This window comes from Myotis nattereri, assembly GCF_964212035.1.
Source record: "Myotis nattereri genome assembly, chromosome: 2".
Taxonomy (NCBI): Eukaryota; Metazoa; Chordata; class Mammalia; order Chiroptera; family Vespertilionidae; genus Myotis; species Myotis nattereri.
In genome coordinates, this window is record NC_138076.1 from 156023321 (window position 1) to 156046219 (window position 22899).

Consider the following 22899-nt stretch of genomic DNA (forward strand, 5'->3'; position numbering starts at 1 on the left):
ACACGGACAACAGAGGGATGAGAGCATGAGTGGGGGGTGGGGCGGGGAGGTTGGGGGTTAATGGGAAATGAGGACACATTTGTAATACCTTAACCAATAAAGAAATTTAAAAAAAAAAAAGAGGAAGGCAGAGCAAGATTTTCCTTCGGAAGAAGAAAGGGCAGTGTGATGATGTAACAAAGATTGGAGTGATGTGCTCTGAAGACATGGGAAGGGCCCAGGACACAAGAAATGTGGGTGGCTATGAGAAGATGAAAGAGAGAAAAACAGACCGTCCCCTGAGCCTCCCTGCCCACACATTGACTTTAGCCCAGTAAAACCGATTTTGCCCCCAAGAACTGTAAGAGAACAGATTAATGTTGTTTTAAGATCCCAAGTCTGTGGTAATTTGTTATAAAGGCCATGAAAAAAAGAAAGAATTACTGGCATATTGAAGGCAAATTCAGATTGTCGTGGAGGGTCATAGAAGTCTTCATGGAAGGGTTAGCATTGATTTCAGCATAGCACTGATTTTTTTTTCTATTTGATCTTCTCTATGACTCTCATAATTATTTGTTAGTTATGGTAGCCTGTATCTAATTGTTGAGCATTTATTATGAGGGAGGCCCTACTGTAAAAACTTCATATATATCAACATGTCACTGGAGAATGAAACGTCTCCATCCCTCATAGGAGTGAGGTCCTTGTTATATCTTTAGAAAATGAATTTCCTAGGATTCACATAGGAGAATAAGATGTGGTAAAATACTTCATTTGTGTGGAGTTACATTTCTAGGGGTGCAAAGTCCCATGTCCCTTAAACCAGTCCTTAAAAAGGTGCATCTGCTGGTCCAGTAGAGCCAAAAGGAGGGCCAATGTCAGAGCTTCTGTTTCATGCAGCAGCCTCATCAGTTCATCATTCAGATGAATTTAAAGTCCCTTAGTCCATTTGTGGGTCCCACATAGCTGTGGGCCACATGGGCTCAGGGGAGCCAGGGACCTGGCACGCCAGTGTGTGAGAGAGAGAGGCTCCTTTGTTTAGAAGTTTAAATATTCAGGTTTTGTGCCCTTGCAATGACCACACTTATTCTGGCTGCTGATTCACTCCCAGGTGTGGCTGACAGACAGGTAGGCACCATCCCACCTCTCTCAGACCTTACAGGGCATGTGACTAAATTGCCTTTGTCTAGTTCCTTCACCTACTGATCAGCATAGAATAGACTTGGAGAGTGTTAAATTAGCAAAGCTGTATAAATGGCATGCTTATATTACCTAGTCTTCACTTTATTCCCTTCCTATTAATAACAACCAGGTTATTACAATGGTTTCATTCACATTTAATAATCCTCACAACTCCTGAGAAAGGAATCATTTTTCCCCTCTCCCATTTCATAGTTGAAGAAATTGAAGCACTTGTTAATTTTGTCCACTGGCCCAAAGTTGGTAAATGTCAAAGCTAGGGTTTGAATGCAGGATGTGTAGCTCCTGAGTTAGGTATCCACTACTCAGTATTGTAATTATGTATCAAGCCGCGATCTTTGAGGCGGAGTTCAGGATCTGAAGGAGGGGCCGACACACAAATGAAAATACTAAACAGGAAATATGAATTTAGAAGGCATTGGGGCCAGGTGGAGACCTCTTTCTTGAAGAGGCACACAGGCTTCTGGCTGATCCGCTTTTTATTTACTTAAATACACATTTGCCCTTTAGCAATGCATACAGGCACATCAAAGGTAAAGTTTGGTAAACAGTAAAAGGATTATAAGGTTAGGGACTTGCCTTGAGCCACCACTATCTCAACAGACCAGGTGCTTAGCATCAGCCCTGTTAACTCCCAAGGTCCACTGGCCTTCCACGTTCCTTGGTGCACTGACAATATTGGCAAGTGGTGGCTTCCCACAGTATCAATGTCAATAGGTGGCCATAATTTTTATAGCTGAATAATATACACCAATTTATGAACCACACTATTTTATCTTTTGATATTTTAGATGCCTATGCGAACTAACAATAAAAAACAATAAAAGTCAAGAACTAATCTTTTTTAAAGTACATTTCTTTTCATTAAACTATAATCCTCAAGTGATCAATACCAGCAAGCTGACACAGATGGGGACAGTTGGGACCCAGAACTTGGCCTTGCCACTATGAGGGCCTGATGATGGGATCGGGCCCAGCTTTGGTTCTGAGGAAGGTCCATTCTGGTAGGTGAGGCATGGCATCCATGCAATAAGGCAAGAGCAATATAGCCCAGAGAATTATTGTTAAGGGTAGGAGAAATATAGGGTGTCCCCAAAATGGATACACATTTTAACAACTGATAACTCACTTAATTTTTACTCCTTTTGAGGTTTAACTGATTTTAAAAAATGGTCAGAGGAGATTGTCAGGAGGTAGTAAAGACAAGGACTGAATTTCAGGAATTGCACTTTAGGTGTGTGTGTTGGGGGAGGGAGGCAAGAGCAAAGTGAAGTGTTTATAGCTGCTTCAAAGGAGTCAGGCCTGGGAAAATGATAGAAGCTGAACTGGGGCACCACAAGAGAGCTAGACTGACAAGTGTGACGTGAGTCCTATAGTATTGGGGCAGATCTTCAAATTCACATTCCAACTACTAAGGCTCATCCTAATTACCAGAGGGAGGTCTGAGCCTGCAGGAGGGGGAGGCTTTGGAAAAAATGTTTCCTCCTTTATCAGAGGGAGGCCTTATGATATTCTCTTCCAATTATTTGTCATAACTATGGTGATTGCTAGAGTTAGGTGCATTCCATTGGTTGTACTTACGAAGTTCCTGACTGGGTCTTGAGATAGAGTGAAGACAGTATTCCTGGACATACTGTCTGCCTTACACAGGAATAAAAAATTTGAGAGGAGGGAAAAATCATTTATATCAATAGTATTATCTGTTGTTAGAAGGTAGGCACTTAGCCTGTTTAGAAAGGGCATAACATCAATGATCAAGTTGCTGGCATGAATTGAGAAGGGTGACGCCTATAAGCCCAAATAGTAGGGAGTCCAAAATTATTGCTATTTATCATTAGGGACCATTATGTAGTTTTCCAGCATATAATTACCTTCTTAAATACATTGTAATACAATGGTCACTTTTTATTCCTTATAACTGATAAAAAGATAATACAGAATCAGGCAAACAGCATGTGACCTGAGGTGGAGAATACATGCTCCCCTGGTACTTCAGAAATTGGATAATGTCCCCAATAGACTAAAGCAATTTTATTGTCACCTACATTTGATGTTTGTACAATGTGGTGTCAGCAGATGGTGTCAGGGGTTCTGGGAACTTGATTATTTTTGTCAATTCTCAGTACAGAAGGTGCAGAACTAAAGAGGAATAAAGGAACAATGCCACCCTGTGTCCGGGCTCTGCGTCATCCTTCTCCTTTTGTGCAAGATGGAAACTAACGTGGAAGCCAGGGTCTCTTTCTCTCCTGTCCATCTGGTGCATACATGTCCACACATACTGCTGTGGGATGATCTGGTCGAAGGAACAAGGAATTTGTAATCAGAGGACCTGGATATGGGTCCTAAAGCTATTACATGGGGTGTGTCCGTACTGGGTGAGTCACTTCACCTCCTTGTTTTTGAAATACCTTTTCCAGATGTAACTCTTGTTTAAATAAATAATTAATTTATTTTTATTAAATTTATTGGTGTGACATTGATTATTGGGATCATATAGGCTTCAGGTTGAGATTTCCCTGTTACAAGATCTGTATATTGCACTGTGTGCCCACCACCCAAAGTCAAATAACTTCAAGGTTTAGTTTGATTATTTCTTTCTTCAGACCCAGGTTTAACACTTAATGAGGATGTTCTTAAGTGTCAGAAATAGTGAGGGTGCTTCACATATTTTATCTAGTGTAACTACCAAAATTTTGCAGTAAATTATATTTAGTAAATCTGTTTATTCTATTCTGAGTTTTTTTCCCCCCAAAAAAGATTTGAGAAGGCCAGAGGAGCCAGAAGATTAGTACTGTTTTATTTATTTTTTTATTTTATAGATAGGAAAACTGGGTTGAAACAATTTTCTTTAGTTCATAGAACCAGGCTAGGGCAAAGACATGGTTAGTTTCCAACTCAGAATTTTGACTACAGGTCTGGCACTTTGTCCTATTTGTCAAAATTTTATGAAGGTAACTTTGAGTCCTTAAGTTTGTTCTGTCTCTCTAAACTACTGTAATCCTGTAATGCTTCATGCATTATTCCCTTATTTACATGATCTTATAAGTCTTCTATTTCTCTTATGAGTCCTTTGAAGGAAGGAAGGGACTGGGGAGTAGTATCACAATGCCCACCATAGGGCCTTGCATGAATTAAGCATTTAATAATAGCTGTTTTGGATGAATACATGGTATTTCCCCACACCATTTCTCCAGCAGCATTTCCCTTATGTTTGTCTGATAGCAAGTGTGTCTGTGCCAGCTGTTTAATAATTACTATGCACCAATGACACATATATAGTAAATAATACTTTGACTATACAATTTCAGGCTAAGTGCCTTTCTGAATTTAATTAAAAATGCCATTATATTCTTTTCTTTATGGATATTAATGGAAAACAAGCAATACATAATCATAAACTTTTTAAAAGTAATTTATATTATAAGATGGATTATTTTGTTTACAATGTTATTGTCAAAACTCAAATTAAGAATTTACAATGTTAATCAGAATGTAGACTCCATGTGTGTAGGGATCTGATGATACCTGTCATTTTCACAGCGATATCACTAGTATTTAGAGTAACAGTAGATGCTTAATATTATTTGTTGAATGGCTCATGAGGCTGCAGTTTTCATTGGATAATGAACCTTTGACTTTTTCGATAAAATTATTAAGATGAAAACTTGTAAGACATTATCATATATGTTATCTCTTGACTTTTCCCAACAACCCTGTGAGATATTTAAGAAGAATTTTAATACTGCATTTTACATTACCAAAAAAACAAATAAATAAACAAATAAATAAGCTGAGGCTCAAAGAGATTATATGACTCCAGAAATCATCTACCTAAGCAGTAGCAGGTGAACAAGACTCGAATCCACTATTTTTATAGCAAATTCAGCATTCTTTCTGTGTTTTCATATAGTCAGTAAAGAATATAAACATAGAAGGGAATATTGGCCAGGACGATCATGTTGGATACCTTTTTAAGGCTAGAAAGTTATATGTAATACATTGAAGTGACTTAAGCATCTGAAAGATGGCACCACCAAGGAAGCAATGTTATTGAGTTTGGAGAGAGACTCTGAATTTGATGCAATTGTGAATTGTCCTTTGAGACTTACACTAGGAGAAAAATTCAGTACAGCCATTTAATGCTTCATATTCTTGCTTTGCCCCTTACTTCCAGCTTGTCTGAACCGTAGGCTATTTAAAGCTTCAGATTTTACCAGTCTTCTCAATACCCTTTTGTACTCTGTAGTTTTTGTTCTTACCAGCTGAAAGGAACCAGCTGATTTCTTTGGTATTTTTATATCTTGTACTTTATTGTTTTCCTCCAGTGTTTTCAACCCACTGCCCAAATGCAGATGTGTGATTGCTACTTCTAGCTCAAGACATCTGCTTTTCAGTAGTCCCTTTCTTTTTCTCATTCCCAATTATAACCTTTATGTGCCACTGCTAACATACAGCATCAGATCTGGTCCCTGCAAGAATGAATACTTTGTTTTCAACATCTGTTTTCTCCCAAGGAAGGCAATGTTAGTTTTGAGTTGCATTTGTATACTAAACACTTTCAAATCTAAGGACCTTAAGTACACATAAAACCACAGTCATTTAATATAAAAGCACTCATTTGAAGTCCTGTAAGTCTAGGTATAATTTTCAATGGGGTAAATAAAAGTTACAGGGGAAATAACTAATTCATTTAAGGTCATTTTTGTCTTTATATGCTCCCTTCCTGCTCTGCTTGTTCTGATCCAAGTCAGAATTTCTGTAGCCTATGACTAGGAAGCACTGTCTCTTCTATAACCTACCCAGAAAAAAGATGGCTTACATCAGAGACAAAACACTGGCTGTCTACAGGCTGCATTTGGCATGCATTATGTTCATAAAAATGGAATTCATTGAGCACATTTAAAAATTGGAAGATTTCAGATATGATTCTGAATTTCTGGCTTTTTAGAGACATGGGAGGGTATGGCAGAACAAAGCTCACATTTTAATTTCATCAATGGGTTAGAGCTCAATGATTTCAGAGGTGACTTGGAGGGTAAGATTGAGCCTTCTTTTTTCACTTACTTCACTGCTCCTACTGGCTCCATCAGAGATGTCTAAACTGCTAGTGATTTCCTCCTTTCCTCCTTCCCTTTAGTATTATAATGGCTAATAGTTAGCTAAATTTATTTTCAAACATGTATAATTTGCCTCTTTCTGAGCAATTCTAACACACCCGTGGTCAAGATATCTTTTATTATAAGCCCAGAAAAAAGATAATAGGAAATATATTAAAATGTTCTATTTTGAAGAATGGAACATATGACAGCATCATTGTTTTCATTATCAAACTTTAAATGGAAAGAATTTTGGACCTGGAGCTAGAAGACTTGGTTTTGAATTCGGGATTTACCATTTGCTAACTTTGACCTAGAACAAGTCATTTAACTTCTCTGAGCATGTCTCCTCATCTTTGCAAGGGATTATTATCTCTGCCAGCCTCTTGGGCATGTGTATCAAATGTGATCATGGGGTGGAAGTTCTTACTATGCTATATGATGCTATGCAAGGGTCAGACATTTTATGGGGAAGCAGAGCTATAGTGTCTGATTTCTCAAGGAGCTTGGAATCTAGTTTCAGAGACAGGACTTACATATAAGGTAAATGACATTTGAAAGTATCCTTCTGACTACAAAGGATGGAGGCATTAAATGTCATCATATCTAAGAAAAAGTGCATGATTATGCACTCAAAATTAAAAAGACATATATTTTTATTATTTAATTTGCTCCACAAATACTTATTCTGTATTTACTCTTCAACAAAAAAATACAACTGCTGGACATAAAGTATTGAAATAGAACGCCTTGGCTCTTGCTCTTATAGAGTTTGTATTCTAGTAGGGGAAGAGAGGAACAATAAACAAACAGATCATTATAACTTCAAATACTGTTAAGTTCCATGAGGAAAATAAATGTAGGTTATATAACAGAACTGATGAGCAGAGCTGCTCTCATTATGACTTGCTGTGTTACTTTTTTCTTTATTTTTACTGTGATGAAGTTCACATAAAATTTATCATTTTAACTGTTTCAGTGGAATGAAGTACATTCATAATATTGTGCAACCATGACCACTATCCATTTTCAAAACTTTTTTATCATCCCCATTAAACAAAAACTCTCCATTTCTTCTTCCCCTCAAATCCTAGTAACCTCCATTCTACTTTCTGTCTTTATGAATTTATTTGCCTATTTTATATAGCACATATAAGTAGAATAATATATTTTTACTCTTTGTGTCTGGCTTATCCCACTTAGCATATTTTCAAGGTTTATCCATGTATCAGAATTTCCTTTTTAAGGCTGAATAATATTACACAGTATATACACACAATGGTGTGAATCCATTTACAATATTACCTATTTTAACATGACTTGGTAATAAGTCTAATTTGTAGAATACTTTACAAAGAACCATAATATCCATCATACATGGCAAGAATAGTGTTAACTCAGGGATTATTGTCAGCAAACTGTGGTGTTATCTGACTCAGTTGTTTTATAACATTCTATCTGATGTATTTTGAAACCTTCTTACCAACAGTGAAGTAAGAGTATATGAATTGGGAGGAAGTAAGGGCGGTGGTTTTCAGCAAATATGAAATGACAATGGCTGTAGTATGGACCAGTCCTACCTACTCCCCTATTGTAGGACATTCCTCTTCTCAGGGTGTTTTGGAACATTTTTCAAAAATAGATTTAGGTCATAAGCTTCTACCACCACCGTGGGACATAACTTCACAATCTAATAAATCTCATCACTGGGAAAATTTCTTAAGATTGTGCACTTAACCACTTGAGGGCTGCTTTGCAGTGTGATTGCATCCTGCCGAAAATTGCCTGCTCTGTGACTGAGGAAGCCAAGTTCATTCATAAGGAAAATGTTAGGAGTGTAAATAAACAGTTGATGGCAAAGAGAAGGTAAAGTTAGTGGACACAGCAGGTCTTCAAAGAACATCGTTTTATCCAAGGTCATTTCCTTGTAACATTGATGAGATGCTGTAGCTAATTGATTGTTTCTATCAATTAGCCTTTGGTAAAATTGGTTTTGTTATACGTCATTTAGCTTAAAGTCACAGAACCTAACCACTATGATAAGTGAGGACTTACTGTGTTATGTGATTGACTTTATTTAGGATAGGAAGTCCCAGAAATTGGAAAGAGTAAAACTGTGAGATTTTAAAAGGAGCAGAAATCTTGTTACAAAGGAGCAAGATGAAAGAATATATTACAGAGCTTACTGTAGACTGATGCTTATAGCACATAGTGGTTGCTGCTTTGATTCTTAACCGGTTGCATTCTCAGTTGCTTTAGCTATTAACTGAAAGCTGGGCATAGTACTTCACTATATTTAAATCTGATAATGTTCCACTTTTGCTCAAAAGGAGCTCAGTATATATGAAGTCATGCACAAATATCAAACACATACAAGATGTGTGTGTGTGTGTGTGTGTGTGTGTGAAATGTAGTTACAAAAATGTAAGCAAAATAAGCCAGTGAGAGAAAGACAAATATCACATGATCTCACTTATATGTGGAATCTAATGAACAAAATATACTGACAAACAAAATAGGTCCAGAGGCATGGATGCCTGGAACAGACTGACAGATCTCAGAGAGCAGGGGGGTTGGAGGGACAGGAAGAAATTAACTAAAGAACTTATATGAATACTAGAGGCCTGGTGCACAAAATTTTGTGCACTCGGGGGCGGGGGGGGGGGTCCCTCAGCCCGGCCTGTGCCCTCTCACAGTCTGGGACCCCTCGGGAGATAACAACCTGCTGGCTTAGGCCTGCTCCCAGGTGGCAGAGGGCAGGCCCAATCCCTAGGTGCAGCCCCTGGTCCGGCTCAGAGCAAGGCTGATTGGGGAGTTGGGGCGCCGCCCCTGTCATGCACAGAGCAGGGAAGATTGGGAGGTTGCGATGCCACCCTCAGTCTCGCTCAGGGTAGGGCCGATTGGGGGGTTGGGGCACCGCCCCCTGTCACACTCAAGGCAGGGTTGATGGGCAGGTTGCGGCACCACCCCCTGTCACGCACAGAGTAGGGCCAGTCGGGGATGGGGCGCTGCCCCCTGTCACACACAGAGCAGGGCCCATCAGGGGGGTTGGGGCTCCATACCCTGTCACGCACAGAGCAGGGCCTATCAGGGGGTTGGGGAGCTCCCCCCTGTCACGCACAGAGCAGGGCAGATCAGGGGGTTGGGGCACCGCACCCTGGCACCCTGTCACACTCAGGGCAGGGCTGATGGGGAGGTTATGGCTCTACCTTGTCACACACAGAGCAGGGCCCGTGGGGGGGGGGGGGGCGTTGGGGTGCCACACCTTGTCATACACAGAGCCGCAGGGCAATCAGGGGGTTGGGGAGCTCCCTCCTATCAGGCACAGAGCAGGGCTGCTCAGGGGGTTGGGGCGCCTTCCCCTGTCAGGAACAGAGCAGGGCCAATAGGGAGGTTGTGGCCCCGCCCCCTGTCACACACAGAGCCGCAGGGCAATCAGGGGGTTTGGGCGCTGCCCCCTGTCACACTGATCCCGGTGCTGGGAGGCATATTACCCTTTTACTATATAGAGGCCTGGTGCATGGGTGGGGGCCAGCTGGTTTGCACTGAAGGGTGTCCTGGGTCAGGGTGGGGGTCCCCACTGGGGTGCCTGGCCAGCCTGGATGAGGGGATGATGGCTGTTTGCAGCTGGTCACACACCCTTCAGGGTGGGGGTCCCCACTGGGGTGCCTGGCCAGTCTGGGTGAGGGGCTGAGTGCTGTTTTCAGGCTGGCGGGTGACTGAAGCTCCCAACAGCTCCTTTTTTTCTTTCTTTCTTTTTTTATTCTGGGCCAGCTTTAGCTCTGAGGCTCCAGCTCTTAGGCCTTGGCTGCTGAAAGCAGGTTTCTGGCCTTTGTTTACCTTCTGTATTTGAAACAATGTTGCGATCCTGCTGGCTGAAGCCCGGAGACTAAAGCAGGTTTCTGGGGTTTTGTTTAGCTTCTATATTTGTAACATAGTTGCTTAGAGTTGCAGCTCAGAGGCCAGCAGCGGCAGGCGGGGAACGTTGGAGTCCTCCATCACTGAAGCAAGCAAGCCTCATGTTCACTTCAAGCTGCCTGGCTGCCGGCCGCCATCTTGGCTGGCAATTAATTTGCATATCACCCTGATTAGCCAGTGGGAAGGGTAGCAGTCGTAGGCTAATTACCAAGTTTCTCTTTTATTAGATAGGATATGCATAGCCCATGGACACAGACAATAGTGTGGTGAAGGCCTGGGGTGGGGCAGGGGCTAGGTGGAGGGGGATAATAGGGAGAATGGGGGACATCTGTAATACTATCAACAATAAAAAAAACAGGTGTGTCAGCATCACTGTCTCTTTCATCATCCATCGTGCAGTTGTACTTAGAATTTAATGCTCATACCTGTGTTGTCCAAAAATCTTGCTTAAACTATTATTCTTAGAGCAAAGTACACAGACTCTAATGAGCTAGATTATGCAGCCTCTTCTTGAACTTCTTTTTATTGCTTTCTTTTGAGGACATAGAATGGTATGTCTTTCAACATGTAGCTGTCATTGTGTTTTTCATGGTTTATTTGCTTTGATATTTTTGATGGTAAGATGAAATTTGTGAATGTTTGTGCCTTTTGGGGCATAGTTGTATGAGGGGAGGCCTTCAGATTTTAGCCTTTCAGTCCACTTACCTCTGAGAGGTTCTATGTTGAGGGAAGGTCAACCATAGGTAAAGGTGCTCTTTTCTCCTGATTGTATGCTGTTGCCTAGTTAGTGTTTGATGGCATATTGACCATGACTGCATGACTGAATTCACAAAGGGAATAATCCCTCATACCCGTAGGTGTAGCCACAGTGAGAGTATGCGTCCTTCTTGGACCATAAATTTTATCCTGACAAAGAACCCTTAAAGATTAATTTTTTCACCATTCTTACTTATTCTTTGGCTCCTTTGCTAACATGAAGGAGAAGGAGCTGGGGTGCAGTGGATTTCTTCTGTGGCCTCATTTCCGAAGAGAGCACAGACATGAGAGTAAAAGGAATAGAAGCACTTAACTAAGGCCCGTGGTAATAGAGTAGACAAATATTTAGAATTGATTACATGACCATTAATTACTTGTTTTAATAACTAAAAGTTTTCTTAAAAAAGGAAAGAGTATTTTGTTATGTTCCCTGTATGTGGAACTTAGATGTTATGTGCTGAGCTAGCTATGTTTTTGCCACAGTAATCACAAAATTAAATGCTAGGATTGTGATTGAACTGCCAATAAAATATGATTCAAAGTTTTCTTTCTTATTCTACTTAGTGATACTCCACCCAAGAGTTGTGAAATGTAACCAATTCAAGTGGATGCTTTGAATTCAGGACTCTCCTCTGCCACTTATCACTTGTCTTCAAATTATTCTTTCAGATTCTGTATGTGATCTTAGAATATTAATACATGTAGTTTAGTTCTGATGAGGATTATTGAGTTATTGTGAGGATTCAATGACATATTGAATGCGCTAGAACATTTTAAGCTAGTATATTTGAAACTCTATAAAAACATACATAGTATCCTATATAATAAAAAGCTCATATGCAAATCGACCGAACAGTGGAATGACCGGTTGCTGTGATGCGCACTGACCACCAGAGGGAAGACGTTCAATGCAGGAGCTGCCCCCCTGGTGGTCAGTGTGCTCCCACAGGGGGAACGCCATTCAGCCAGAAGCTGGGCTCACGGCTGGCCAGCACAGTGGTAGTGGTGGGAGCCTCTTGCGCCTCTGTGCCAGTGCTAAGGATGTCTAACTGATGGCTTAGGCCCACTTCCCATGTCAGTCAGACATATCCCTAGAGCTCCTAGACTGTGAGAGGGTGCAGGCTGGGCTGAGGGATCCCACCTCCCCCACTGAGTGCTAGAATTTCATGCACTGGGCCTCTAGTTATTAATAACTTCAGTTAGCATGCTGTGTTCTACATATCTCTAGAGGCATTTGAGGAATATTTGTTCTTATACTTAATGATCCCAGAATGCTGTGCATTTATCAATTTGATGTCTACTTCCTGATATCCAAGTATCAGTAATTATTTTGCAGAGCCATCAGGAGACTTAACCAGCCCTATTCCATTTTTAGCTTGTTGCTTCATAGTCTTACCTTCTAATTCTACAGACGTAAATTTCTAAAAGTAGGTTTATTTATCACCTATGATTAAAACACATGAACTCTTTTATTTGTTGCTCAAAGATTTTTATTCCACACTCACTCCAAGCCAGCAGACCATGTTCCAGATATTATTAATAATATATAATAATAGCTACAGTTTGAGTGCCTATTCTGGCTTTGTGTTAAATGCTTTATATACATTGAATTTATTCCTTAGAGCAGTCCTACCAACATGTAATAGTATTAATGCATTCCCTATGTGGGCATAAATGCTCAAGTTGTTAAGTAAAGTTGACAAATTCATTTAACTATTATGTGTTGAAGCCAAGATCACACTCAGGCAGGTATTTCTGATTTATAAGCCCATGGTCTGAAAGTAGGACCTTTGAAGAAATAGTAACACCTCTGATTTATCATACATCTTATTAAGTCCAAACTGTCACATGATTTCTTGTTTATTATAATGACATTCCTCTTTGAAGAATAGACAACATTCCAATTTTATAGATAGAAAAGGATAAGCAATTCAGTTGTAATAATAGATGCACAGCATTGTGGTTTAGTTTAGCCCTGGTCATTTCAGATGTCTTTCTGGTGCTCTCATTCTCTCAAATAATTGTTTTATTTTGCTTATGACATTTTTGTCTGTTTGAATATTAGAGCTTAGAGTTTTAGAATAATGTATGCTTCTGGAGAAATCATTTAAATGACAATGCATTTCTATTTCCTATTATTATAAAATTTAGATGGCAAAGGCATTTGCACAAAATCAATACTTTGATGGTACCTTGCTAAGCATAAAGCAAACACACTCCTGGGCTTTTGTACCCACCGAAATTGCAATATTGTGGGGAAATAAGTGGAAGTATAAAATCTGGGTGAAAGGAGGCACCTGTAGTTGTTAAATGAGGCTTGCATTTGCTGCCAGGCAATCTTTAGAAACAATGGTGATTTCTTGGCTAAATCTCCAGAGTTGACTTTTTAACAGAATGGAATTCAAAAAGTATATTTATCATGAAACACTGCTGTATCAAAAAATGAGAATTTTAAAACAGATGTTTTAATTCAGAAAAAATTGAGAAACTGATTTAAATTTCAATTGTTGTTCTAAAGTTACCTAAGAGTTAATTGGGTTAATCATATGACTGGCATATGAAAATCCAACTCTATAAACTTTTGATGATAATTTGCAAGATGGGAAGTCCAGATTCTAATTATTCAACAGGGAGATTCTAATTCAAGGAATGTTGGTGGTAAGTGTGGTGTGAAATACTATAATGTGATGTTATTGGATATATATGATGTAAAATAAAAACAAAATGAATAGCAATAATAAAAATGACTAGAATTGACCACTTTAGCTTCTGGATAATATAACACATAGTGTAGGATTATTGGTAGGGCTATATGATTATCTCTTAAATTTGTTACTGTATATTCTTTTACATACAAAATGCATATATACAGGAGTCCCTTATATGTTAATACACATCTGTATCTACTTAATCTATATCTACCTATCTACTCAAAGATAATTGCTATTTCAGTAAATAACTTGGATATTCTAAATGCAGTCATAACCTTTATAATAAAATGATAGTCAAGTTGGATATTGTTGGATAAAACCAGCAATGTAGTGAAACTTGTGGCTCTATATGTCCTATTAGTAGAATTATTTTAATAAGCTACCAAAAAAACAATGAATGACTTAGGTTTGGAAGATACATTTGTTTCTACATAAATAGTGGAAATTAAAAGTAATAATAACAGCCCTGGCTGGTGTGGTATAGTTAGTTGGGCATTGTCCTGTGCACCAAAAGGATGCTAGTTTGATTCCTGTTCAGGGCACATGCCCAGATTGTGGGCTTGATTCCTAGTAGGAGGTGTGTAGGAGGCAGTCAATCGATGTTTTCCTCTCACGTTGATGTTTCTCTTTTTCTCTCTCCCCCTCTTTTTCTTTCTCTCTAAAATTAAAAATAATATTTTAAAAAATAATAATAACAAAAATAACTTATCTATGTATATAAAAACCTAGACCTGCCGACCAGCCAACTGGCTAGTAGCTATGATGCGCACTCACCACCAGGGCGTTAGACACTCAATGCAGGAGCTGCTAAGTGACAGCAGCTTTGCAGAGTGCCCTCTCACACTCTGGGACCCCTCAGGGGATGTCAGAGAGCTGGTTTCAGACCGATCCCCACAGGCCAGCCTGAAGGACCCCATCTGCCTGAGGGAGCTCACTCACTCCGCAGATGCCCTTTCAACCCTGGCACCGCCCCAGGTGCAGCTGGCTGGAGAGGGACTGCGGGAAGTTGGCTCCAGGGTGTGTCTGGCCCATCTCTCCCAGTTCTGCCCCACCGGCCACCTTCTAATTAATTTCCTTTCAATCTGCATGAATCTGTGCACAGGGCCTCTAGTTGTAATTATAATAACATTGTAATAATAATACATACTTATAGAATGTAAACGTTTACAAAAACTTTTAATCTTTATAATCTACTCTCACTTTGGTATCTGTAACTTCTCTCTTCCTTCTGACTCTTTCCCATCACCTCATTAAAATCTCTCTAGCTACCACTCTTCCTTTACTTCCATTCTCTGTGTATTTCTTAAGAGATTAATCTAGACACTGTTTCCATCTTTTCATCTCCCATTTACTCTCTTCTCACTTCATATTGTATCACTCCACCAATATGTGCACTGTTCTTGCCGCTGGCATTCCTAGCTGATGAATATAATAGAAATTTAATTGTTTAAATTAAAAGGAATAATGAAACTTCCCCAATTAAAAAGGATTCATTTATTCAGTTATGATTACATATTCAACACGCACATTTCTTCATCACACATGTAGATATTGAATATTGTAGATAGTGTTCCATTGCTGGAGCAGTGCTAGATAGACAGTATATGGCCTCATAGAAATTATATTTTAGTGGGAGAAAAAGGAAAATAAACTGCTTAAATGTATAATATGTAAGTAAGATAATTTCATATTGTAATAAATAAGGTACTTCAGAATATAGGGAGAAAGAGAAGCTGTGGGGTGGGTGTCTTTGGATCTGGGGGGCAAGGTGGTCAAGAGGTGCTCTCTGCAGAGGTGATCATAAACAGGAGCTCACCACGCAGAGATGGGAGGAAGAGCCTCAAGGCAGAACTAAAATTTAGCGTAAGGTCTAGATCATGCTTGGCACAAGGGACAGAGGGCAGGCCAATGGGGAACAAAGGGAGCGGGGGTGTGAAGTGAAGTCAGAGAGGGGGAAGCTTGAGCCTTTTCTCTAGTAAGAATGTACATTTCACTCTCATATCAAAGGGTGGGTAAATTCTGGGATTTTAAGCAAGGTGTGAGGTGGACTAATGTGATCTTCTTTACATTTTATAAAGGTCATTCTGGTCCCTATGAAACAAACGGAATGTGCCTTATTAATTAGAGAATTTTACCTCAAGGGTTGATTCCTGTATTAGTTTGGCTGTGGTAATCCATGCTATTCTAATTAACTGACACCAGGTTGGTTTGAATATTAGATCATTGTAGGGAAGTGTCCTAAAGAGCCTTTTTTATGTATTGCCTTATGTGACCATTATGTCCACAGAAGTGCCTTACGCTCAAGGGGAGGACAGCTTTTATCTCCTTTCTGTATAAGATTCTCCCCTTTGCCTTTCCATTTTTCTCTTCTTTAGACCAGTTAAGCTTACTTTCTGTTTATAGGGGGAAATGGTTTTTCTAATAGCATAACAGTTTTTCAATTCTTGTTTATTTACTATTAAATGCACTTTTAGCATAGGTCAGGAGGGGAAGGGTTTCAATATCATCCAAAAGTCTACATCTCAGTGAGTCTAACTGTGAAATGCAATACAGAAGAGAAGAGCGGGAGGAAGTCTGAGATGTAATTGTCAGTCCGCCACTTTGACAACTTTTCACTTCAGCATCCTTCACTGCCAAGGTTACCATTTCTCAATTATCCGTTTCCTTTGTGCTGGGTGCAGGCGGCTGCTGCTTGGGGAACAATTTCAAGGTTTCTTTCTCTGTGTGTATTTATTCTGCAGTTTCCTGTTTCTTTTCCACTCAGCTTTTGCTGTTAAAAACTTCACTTAAATTTTGTTGTTTTTACAGATGAATGTGACAATTCTGAAAGTGTGTTGGATTCTTGACTGTGGTGGGAAATTTTAAACTGAGGCCTGGTGGGTAGCACATTGAATGGGAAGTGAATGTCGCCTCCTGTGGCTCCCACACAAGATAACGAAGAAACATGCCATTCAGCCTTTGTTCCCTTGGGTTTTCTTCTCTGATACTGCCTCTCTGTCAAAAAAATCTTCTTTCTCACAAGTGTGATTGTTATTTAAAAATCAGAATAAAACTCATTACAGATTGGATTTCTCCATTCTTCTTTTCCCCGTTTGCCTTTCTCATCTCCCCTCCCCCACCTCTTTCTTACATTTTTCTACCTATTTGTCCTTTTGTCATTTCATCCTAAAGAAATTACACACACTTTCTTCCTCCTCACATCGACAACTACACACTATATTTGGCTTTAAGGCACCACCAACATTCAACAAATACTCATTTACCAGTTATTAAGCTCAACTTTGGGCCAGGCTGTAGGTATTCACAAATGTATTGGACACAGTTCCTGTCTTTAGGGATCTTATATTAGAGTGGAGGATGGAGATAAGTAAATGGAAAATTATAATGCATGTGGCAAGTGGCTATCCTGCATAAAGAAGGGTGCTCAACTTTGGACAAATCCGATGGGAGAAAATCTAACCTGCACTCTGGCCAATGAATAGAAGTTAGCATTTGGAAGAGTGGATGGGGGATGCAGTGAGTAGCTGATATGTTTCAGGTGACATGGAGATGAGGTATGCTGGAAATCATTGAAGAAATTTAATAGAGTTAAAATAAAGTGATGGGAAGAACAGCATAAAATCAGATTAGAGATGTGATGAGTCAAAAACAATTTTTTTAAGACCCTGGTACAGGTTTTTATACCCTGCTAAGGATTATAGCATTTTCTATCTCTGAATGTAGAGGGGAATCATGTGAAAATTTTAATCTTAAGAAGGGTGTCTCATTATCATAGTTACATATTTGGCTATAGCACAGAGAATGCATTACATTCAGTCAACAATATTTATCAGGCACTTACGAAGTGCTAAATACTGCAAATATAGTTGTGGAAAAGGCAGATACCAAGCCTGCCTTTAGTTCCAGAGGATGGCAATTTTGGTGGCAGAAAGTCCAGTTAGGAGGCGATAACCTGTGAAAAATTTTAGTGGTCTACAGTATTGCCCTAGGGATGGAAATAAGTGTATACATTTAGGAGATATTGAGGAAGTAGTATTAAGAGAAGATAGTAACTGACTGGTCAGGGATGGGGTTGGTAAGAGGGAGAAGGCATGGGTCTTTAGAGACTTCCAAATGTTGACCTTCATTCTGCTTCCTCTTTTAGTTTGACAGCCTGGTGATGTTGTGGATGTTTCTATTTCATATGTATAGTTGTCTGTTTGACCAGCTGTCAGTTTTGTCATCTCATTTGGTGGGTGCATAGTGGAATGGAAATACAATGGGTCGTTGACCTTGTAGCAGAGACCATTTGCTATGGGAAAGCTATTACCAAGAATTATGCTAAGCAGCTCTTCTTGTCAGATGAGTTTTGCTAAATGGCTACTTTTTAAAAGATGATATGCAGTACAATAAAGCTACAGGGATTGGATGTAGAAGGGGAGGCAAGTTCATTGGCAAAAAGTGAGAAAATGTAGAGTGCCGTAACAAAGTTAGTAGTAAGAAGGCTGAGGGGAAACAAAGGCAATGAAAGATTAAAAATAGGCATTTGTCTATTGAGGGGAGAATATAACAGATTATTTCTCTAAGAGGTTTCCCGGTGGCACTTGTATCATGTAATACTTTGTGGAGAGAGGTTTTTGGAAAATGTCACACACTCAGATATGCCTCTTGTTAAAAACATCTGCTTAAATTTGTTGAACCCAAAATTTAAAAAAATATATATATATTATGGATTTTTTAGAGAAAGAGGAAGGGAGAGAGGAGAGAGAAACATCAATGTGAGGGCAAAACATTAATTGGCTGCCTCCTGCACACCCCCTAACATGGAACAAGCCTACAACCTCCGCATATGCCCTGCCTGGAATCAAACCCAGCAACCTTTTAGTGTAGGGATGACACCCAATCACCTGAGTCACACTGGCCAAGGCTGTTGAACCCAGAATTTTACAAATACATTTGCCCCAATATTTTTCACTGATACTGCGTTAATATTCTGTGGAACTGGTGCCTCACAAGACACAATTAGGAGAATGCTGGTCTAAGTTATGATCATAGCAAGGATTAGCACTTACTGAGCTTTTATTATCTTCTATGCATAATGTTAAACTCTTACATGAGTTATCTTATTTAGTCTTCATATCTACAACACTATGAAGTAGATACTATTATAATCCTCATTTTAGTGACAACAAAAAACTCAGAGTTATTAACTAATTTGTCCAAAGTCATATAGTCAGTAGGTAGGAATTTTAAACCAAACAGTTTAATCTAAAAAGTTAGGCACCCATCCCTTTGTACACGATCTGACATGTTATGAGATCAAGGTCCACAATGAACCCTTTGTACATGATCTGACATGTTACAAGATCAAGTTCCACAATGAACTTCAGGCTGTTGATGCCACTGAGACTCCCTTCATTCACCATATAAATGGGACTGTCCTCTCATGTACTCAAGAATCAACATAACATCCAAATGACTGAACATTATCTAACTTCAAAGTTGTTGATCCCTGTACATGTTAGCCAGTGGGCCAGGCATTTCACATGCATTATTCCATATTACAGAAGAAGAAACTGAAGAACCAGACCAGAAACTCACACAAGATCACACAATTTGAAGCTGGTAGAGCCTGGATTCAAATCCAGACTGTAAGACTCAAGAGTGAATCTATATTCTTAATCATACAATGTTGTTTTCTCAGCATCTGAATGAGTGTGCATAAGGCTAAGAAATGTTAACATACATGTACAGTAGGTTCTCGAGTTACGTCGGAGATCCGTTCTTATGGCGACATAACGCGATTTTTGCGGTAAGTCGGAACCCACTTACGTAAGCATCTACGTCACTCACATGGAGCACATACACAGCAGTAATGAAGTGAAACAGTAAGAAAAATTTAAAAGAAGAAACATAACAATTCCTGACCTTTCCTTGTGGCAAATAAATAATAAAAAACATAAAGCACATATATACATATGTCGAAATGACGGAACTTTTTTTTTTTAAATAAATAAATGGGAGATGGCGACGTAACCTGAGGACTGTCTGTATATTACAGATACATAATATATTAATTTATTTTTACATATTTATCAATATGAAAGGCTTCTTTTCAAAATTGTATAGCCACTATTGCTACCACTGAGTCATATTTTTGGAGCTGGTATAATTGGAAACAAAGGTGGGAGGAAAAAGCTGACTTGGAGAATTCAGGAGGAATCAGGCTAGGTCAGGAATTGAACTCATGAACTTACTTCAGTCGAACCAAGGCAAGAATCTGCAGGTCAAGCAGGAGTGAAACTGAGAAGGCACTGAGTGACGGACATATGTGTTATCTCCCTAAAAAATAAATGCAGAATGACTATACTTTATATTAGCTTTGCTTACCTCTTAGCAATGTAGTAATATAGGATTTTAATATTAGACAATTCTGGGTTTGGATTTTTATTATTAAACATTACCTCAGGCCAATTTCCAAATTTTGTCATCTGTGAAATGGGGATAGTTATACGAACATCTTGGATTTGTTCTGGAGAGCAATTGAAATAATATTCTATAAAGTCCTAGAGAAAGTAGGTGCTGAACTTTTATTGTAAGTAGCTATGATTTTATAACATTTCTTTGCTTTCCTTAGTTTTGTGTGCTCAACTTGAGAATGTTAAGTTGGTACTTTTTCTATCTGCTTTTCCATTTTTTCCCTACTTCTGATAAGTACAGCACAGAGGAGTTCAACAATATTAAAATATCTGCATATCTCCAGCAGTAGTGATGTATAATGACAAAGCTATTGTACCTGGTGATTTTTTTTTAAAGCACACTAGGAATAATAGATTTGAAGTGATTTTATTCTGTGCAGAAATTAATCTAGCTTATTTTATCTAAACTGCTTACCCTGACCATTTGACTTGGCATTGAAGAAGGAATGTTTAGAAAAAAAGTAAAAAAAAAGTCACTATTTAGAGATTATTCAAACAACTGTGCCTTTGATTTTGTGAATAAGTTGCGTGTGTGGAGAGGAAAATGGTACTATTTCTCATTTGATTTAGGCTATTGTTAAATGAATGAAGACTGACTTAGACAGAACCTCTCTTATCTCATATGAAGGTTGCTTAGAAAACATTTTTTTTCTCTTCATAGTTTATATGCAACGGACAGCATTTTAAATATGATAAATGCAATTTTCAGGAGTTAAATGGGTTAAGGTGTCATGAAAAGCTTTAAAGTGGCATAATTATAATGGAAAAGCAATGGCTTCATATACTTAGGATTTTTATTATTATTTTCTATTTGCAGGATGAGTAAGGGATACTTACAGAAAGCAACAAAAGGAAAACTGCTAATAATAATATTTATTGTAACCTTGTGGGGGAAAGTCATATCCAGCGCAAACCATCATAAAGGTAAGCTCTTCTGTTTTCTTTCTCAGCCACCTGGAGAAGGTGACTTCCTTCAACACTGACTGTTATGTTCCATTTTCACTGGGATATTAATTTTATTGGATATGGGTCCCCCTGGCAATTCTCTTTAAGTAAAAATGCAGAGATAGTTATCCTGACGACGGCTTTGATAGGGGAAGCATGACTATTTAAATGGTTCCAGGATAGTTGCCATTTCTGCAAATAGTGTTCAAAGAGTCTGGAATTGTGACTCAGGCTTTCACATCACTTACAACTTAAAGAGAGTGATGTTGGAATGTCGGGTTGACACGTAATAAGGACGAGTGTCAGGTTGTAGTCATCCTCGTAATGAAAGCATCCTTAATGATATGTATCTTAACAATATGCACATAGGGAAAATTTCCTTCAGGGCTTTTGTGCATCTTACTTCTTTGTGCCAAGGTACCTTTGTAGCCACCATTTGGACTCTCTGTCTAGTCTGGTATTTAGCATTCTAATTCTGCTGTAGAACAGCGTGAGAATATTTGTTTCATACATGTTTTAAGCTTGACAGCTCAAAATTATGTCCTGTCTGTTCTGTTTCCTGAGCGTGAGACTCAATATAATGAGTAACTACTTCTTTCCAAGTGAATGAAAATGGGGCTATTTCTAAACTGTCCCTACCATAATCATGTATTTATAACCTGAGGAGTCAATTTAGATTTTTCTCTGAAATATGATTTTACAGTTTAATTCTCAGTACTCTGTAAATTCTAGAGGCTAGCTAGCAACTTACTTTCTGATTTTGTGTTGGGGTGAAAAGGGGAGTTAAGACCACCTTGAATTCTGTAACACTTAAATTAGTTACACGTGTGCATTTAATTAGCATTCCATGGAGCGTTAATAGCAGGGAAAGGAAAGCTGTGGCATGAAGGAATGATGCTTATCAGACAAAAACTTTTCCCCCAGAGCCATCTTTCTAAATATGAATTTTATGAAGAGGTCTTTTATATTTCATAATCCTGTTTTTGTCCCATTGTGTGTGTTTATTATATATATTTTAGAGCTTTCTTTAATACTGCACTCTGATCCACATATCAAACTTTAAATTCTCTTTAATAATTGGTATTAATAAAAGATGTTGCCCGTCCTAGAACATTATTCCCTGTGCCTCCAAAATGGCAACATTGAACCAAACTTAAGGGCAAACTAGAGTTAAATACTCACCTTTAAAAAGAGTTGAAAACCACTGGGGCCAGCTCCCCTGTCTTGGTCTTATTAAGAGAAGACATGCCATCCTTACTATCTGGAGGACTATAATGCTATTATGTAAATTCAGTAACAACCAAAAATTAAGCAACATGCCATTTGGAGATATGTATGTACATCCCTTCCCAGGTTATAAAAAATAGTTGAGAGAAGATGGGGAGACTCACAGGAACTGTGGGTGTCAGCCTGGTGAAGCAAGGGTTTGTGAGAAAGATGCTTTTCATCTGCGAAGCCAAGTGATGAGGTTGCAAAGAGAACCATGCACAACGACGACCCTGCAGTGACTATTACATACAATTTTTAAAGCTACTTTTGATAATTTTTAAGTTGTGTTATGGTCTATGCTAACTCTGAAACTAAGGTTTTTCCTTACTTTTTGCCAAGAAAATACTTCTTGAACAAAGAGATTACACATTTCAGAAAACCTACTTAAAGTGCCAAACCCAGTACATTATAGAATTTTGTGAAACACCTTTTGGTGTTTCAGTCTCACCTTATCACTGATATTTTGGGTAAAGGTTTGAGAACAGATTTCTCTATACTTTCCTTTTTCCTTATTCCCCTCTTCCTTCCTTCCTTTCTTTTATATTTTCCATACAAAATGTCCCTTTA

The 22899-nt window shown here is 38.8% G+C and overlaps 1 protein-coding gene across 2 annotated transcripts in view; it reads left to right on the plus strand.

Moving 5' to 3' along the window:
• Positions 1–22899, plus strand: part of TAFA2 (TAFA chemokine like family member 2) — a gene marked incomplete at its 5' end in the record, with an annotated part of 464864 nt that overhangs the window by 303601 nt on the left and 138364 nt on the right. The window contains one exon of one of the 2 annotated variants that reach the window (XM_081082315.1): positions 20936–21042. In XM_081082315.1, the coding sequence (XP_080938441.1) occupies positions 20937–21042 (106 nt within the window). Of the gene's footprint in view, positions 1–20935; positions 21043–22899 lie in introns of those variants that run through there. The other variant, XM_081082314.1, reaches the window with a different exon arrangement.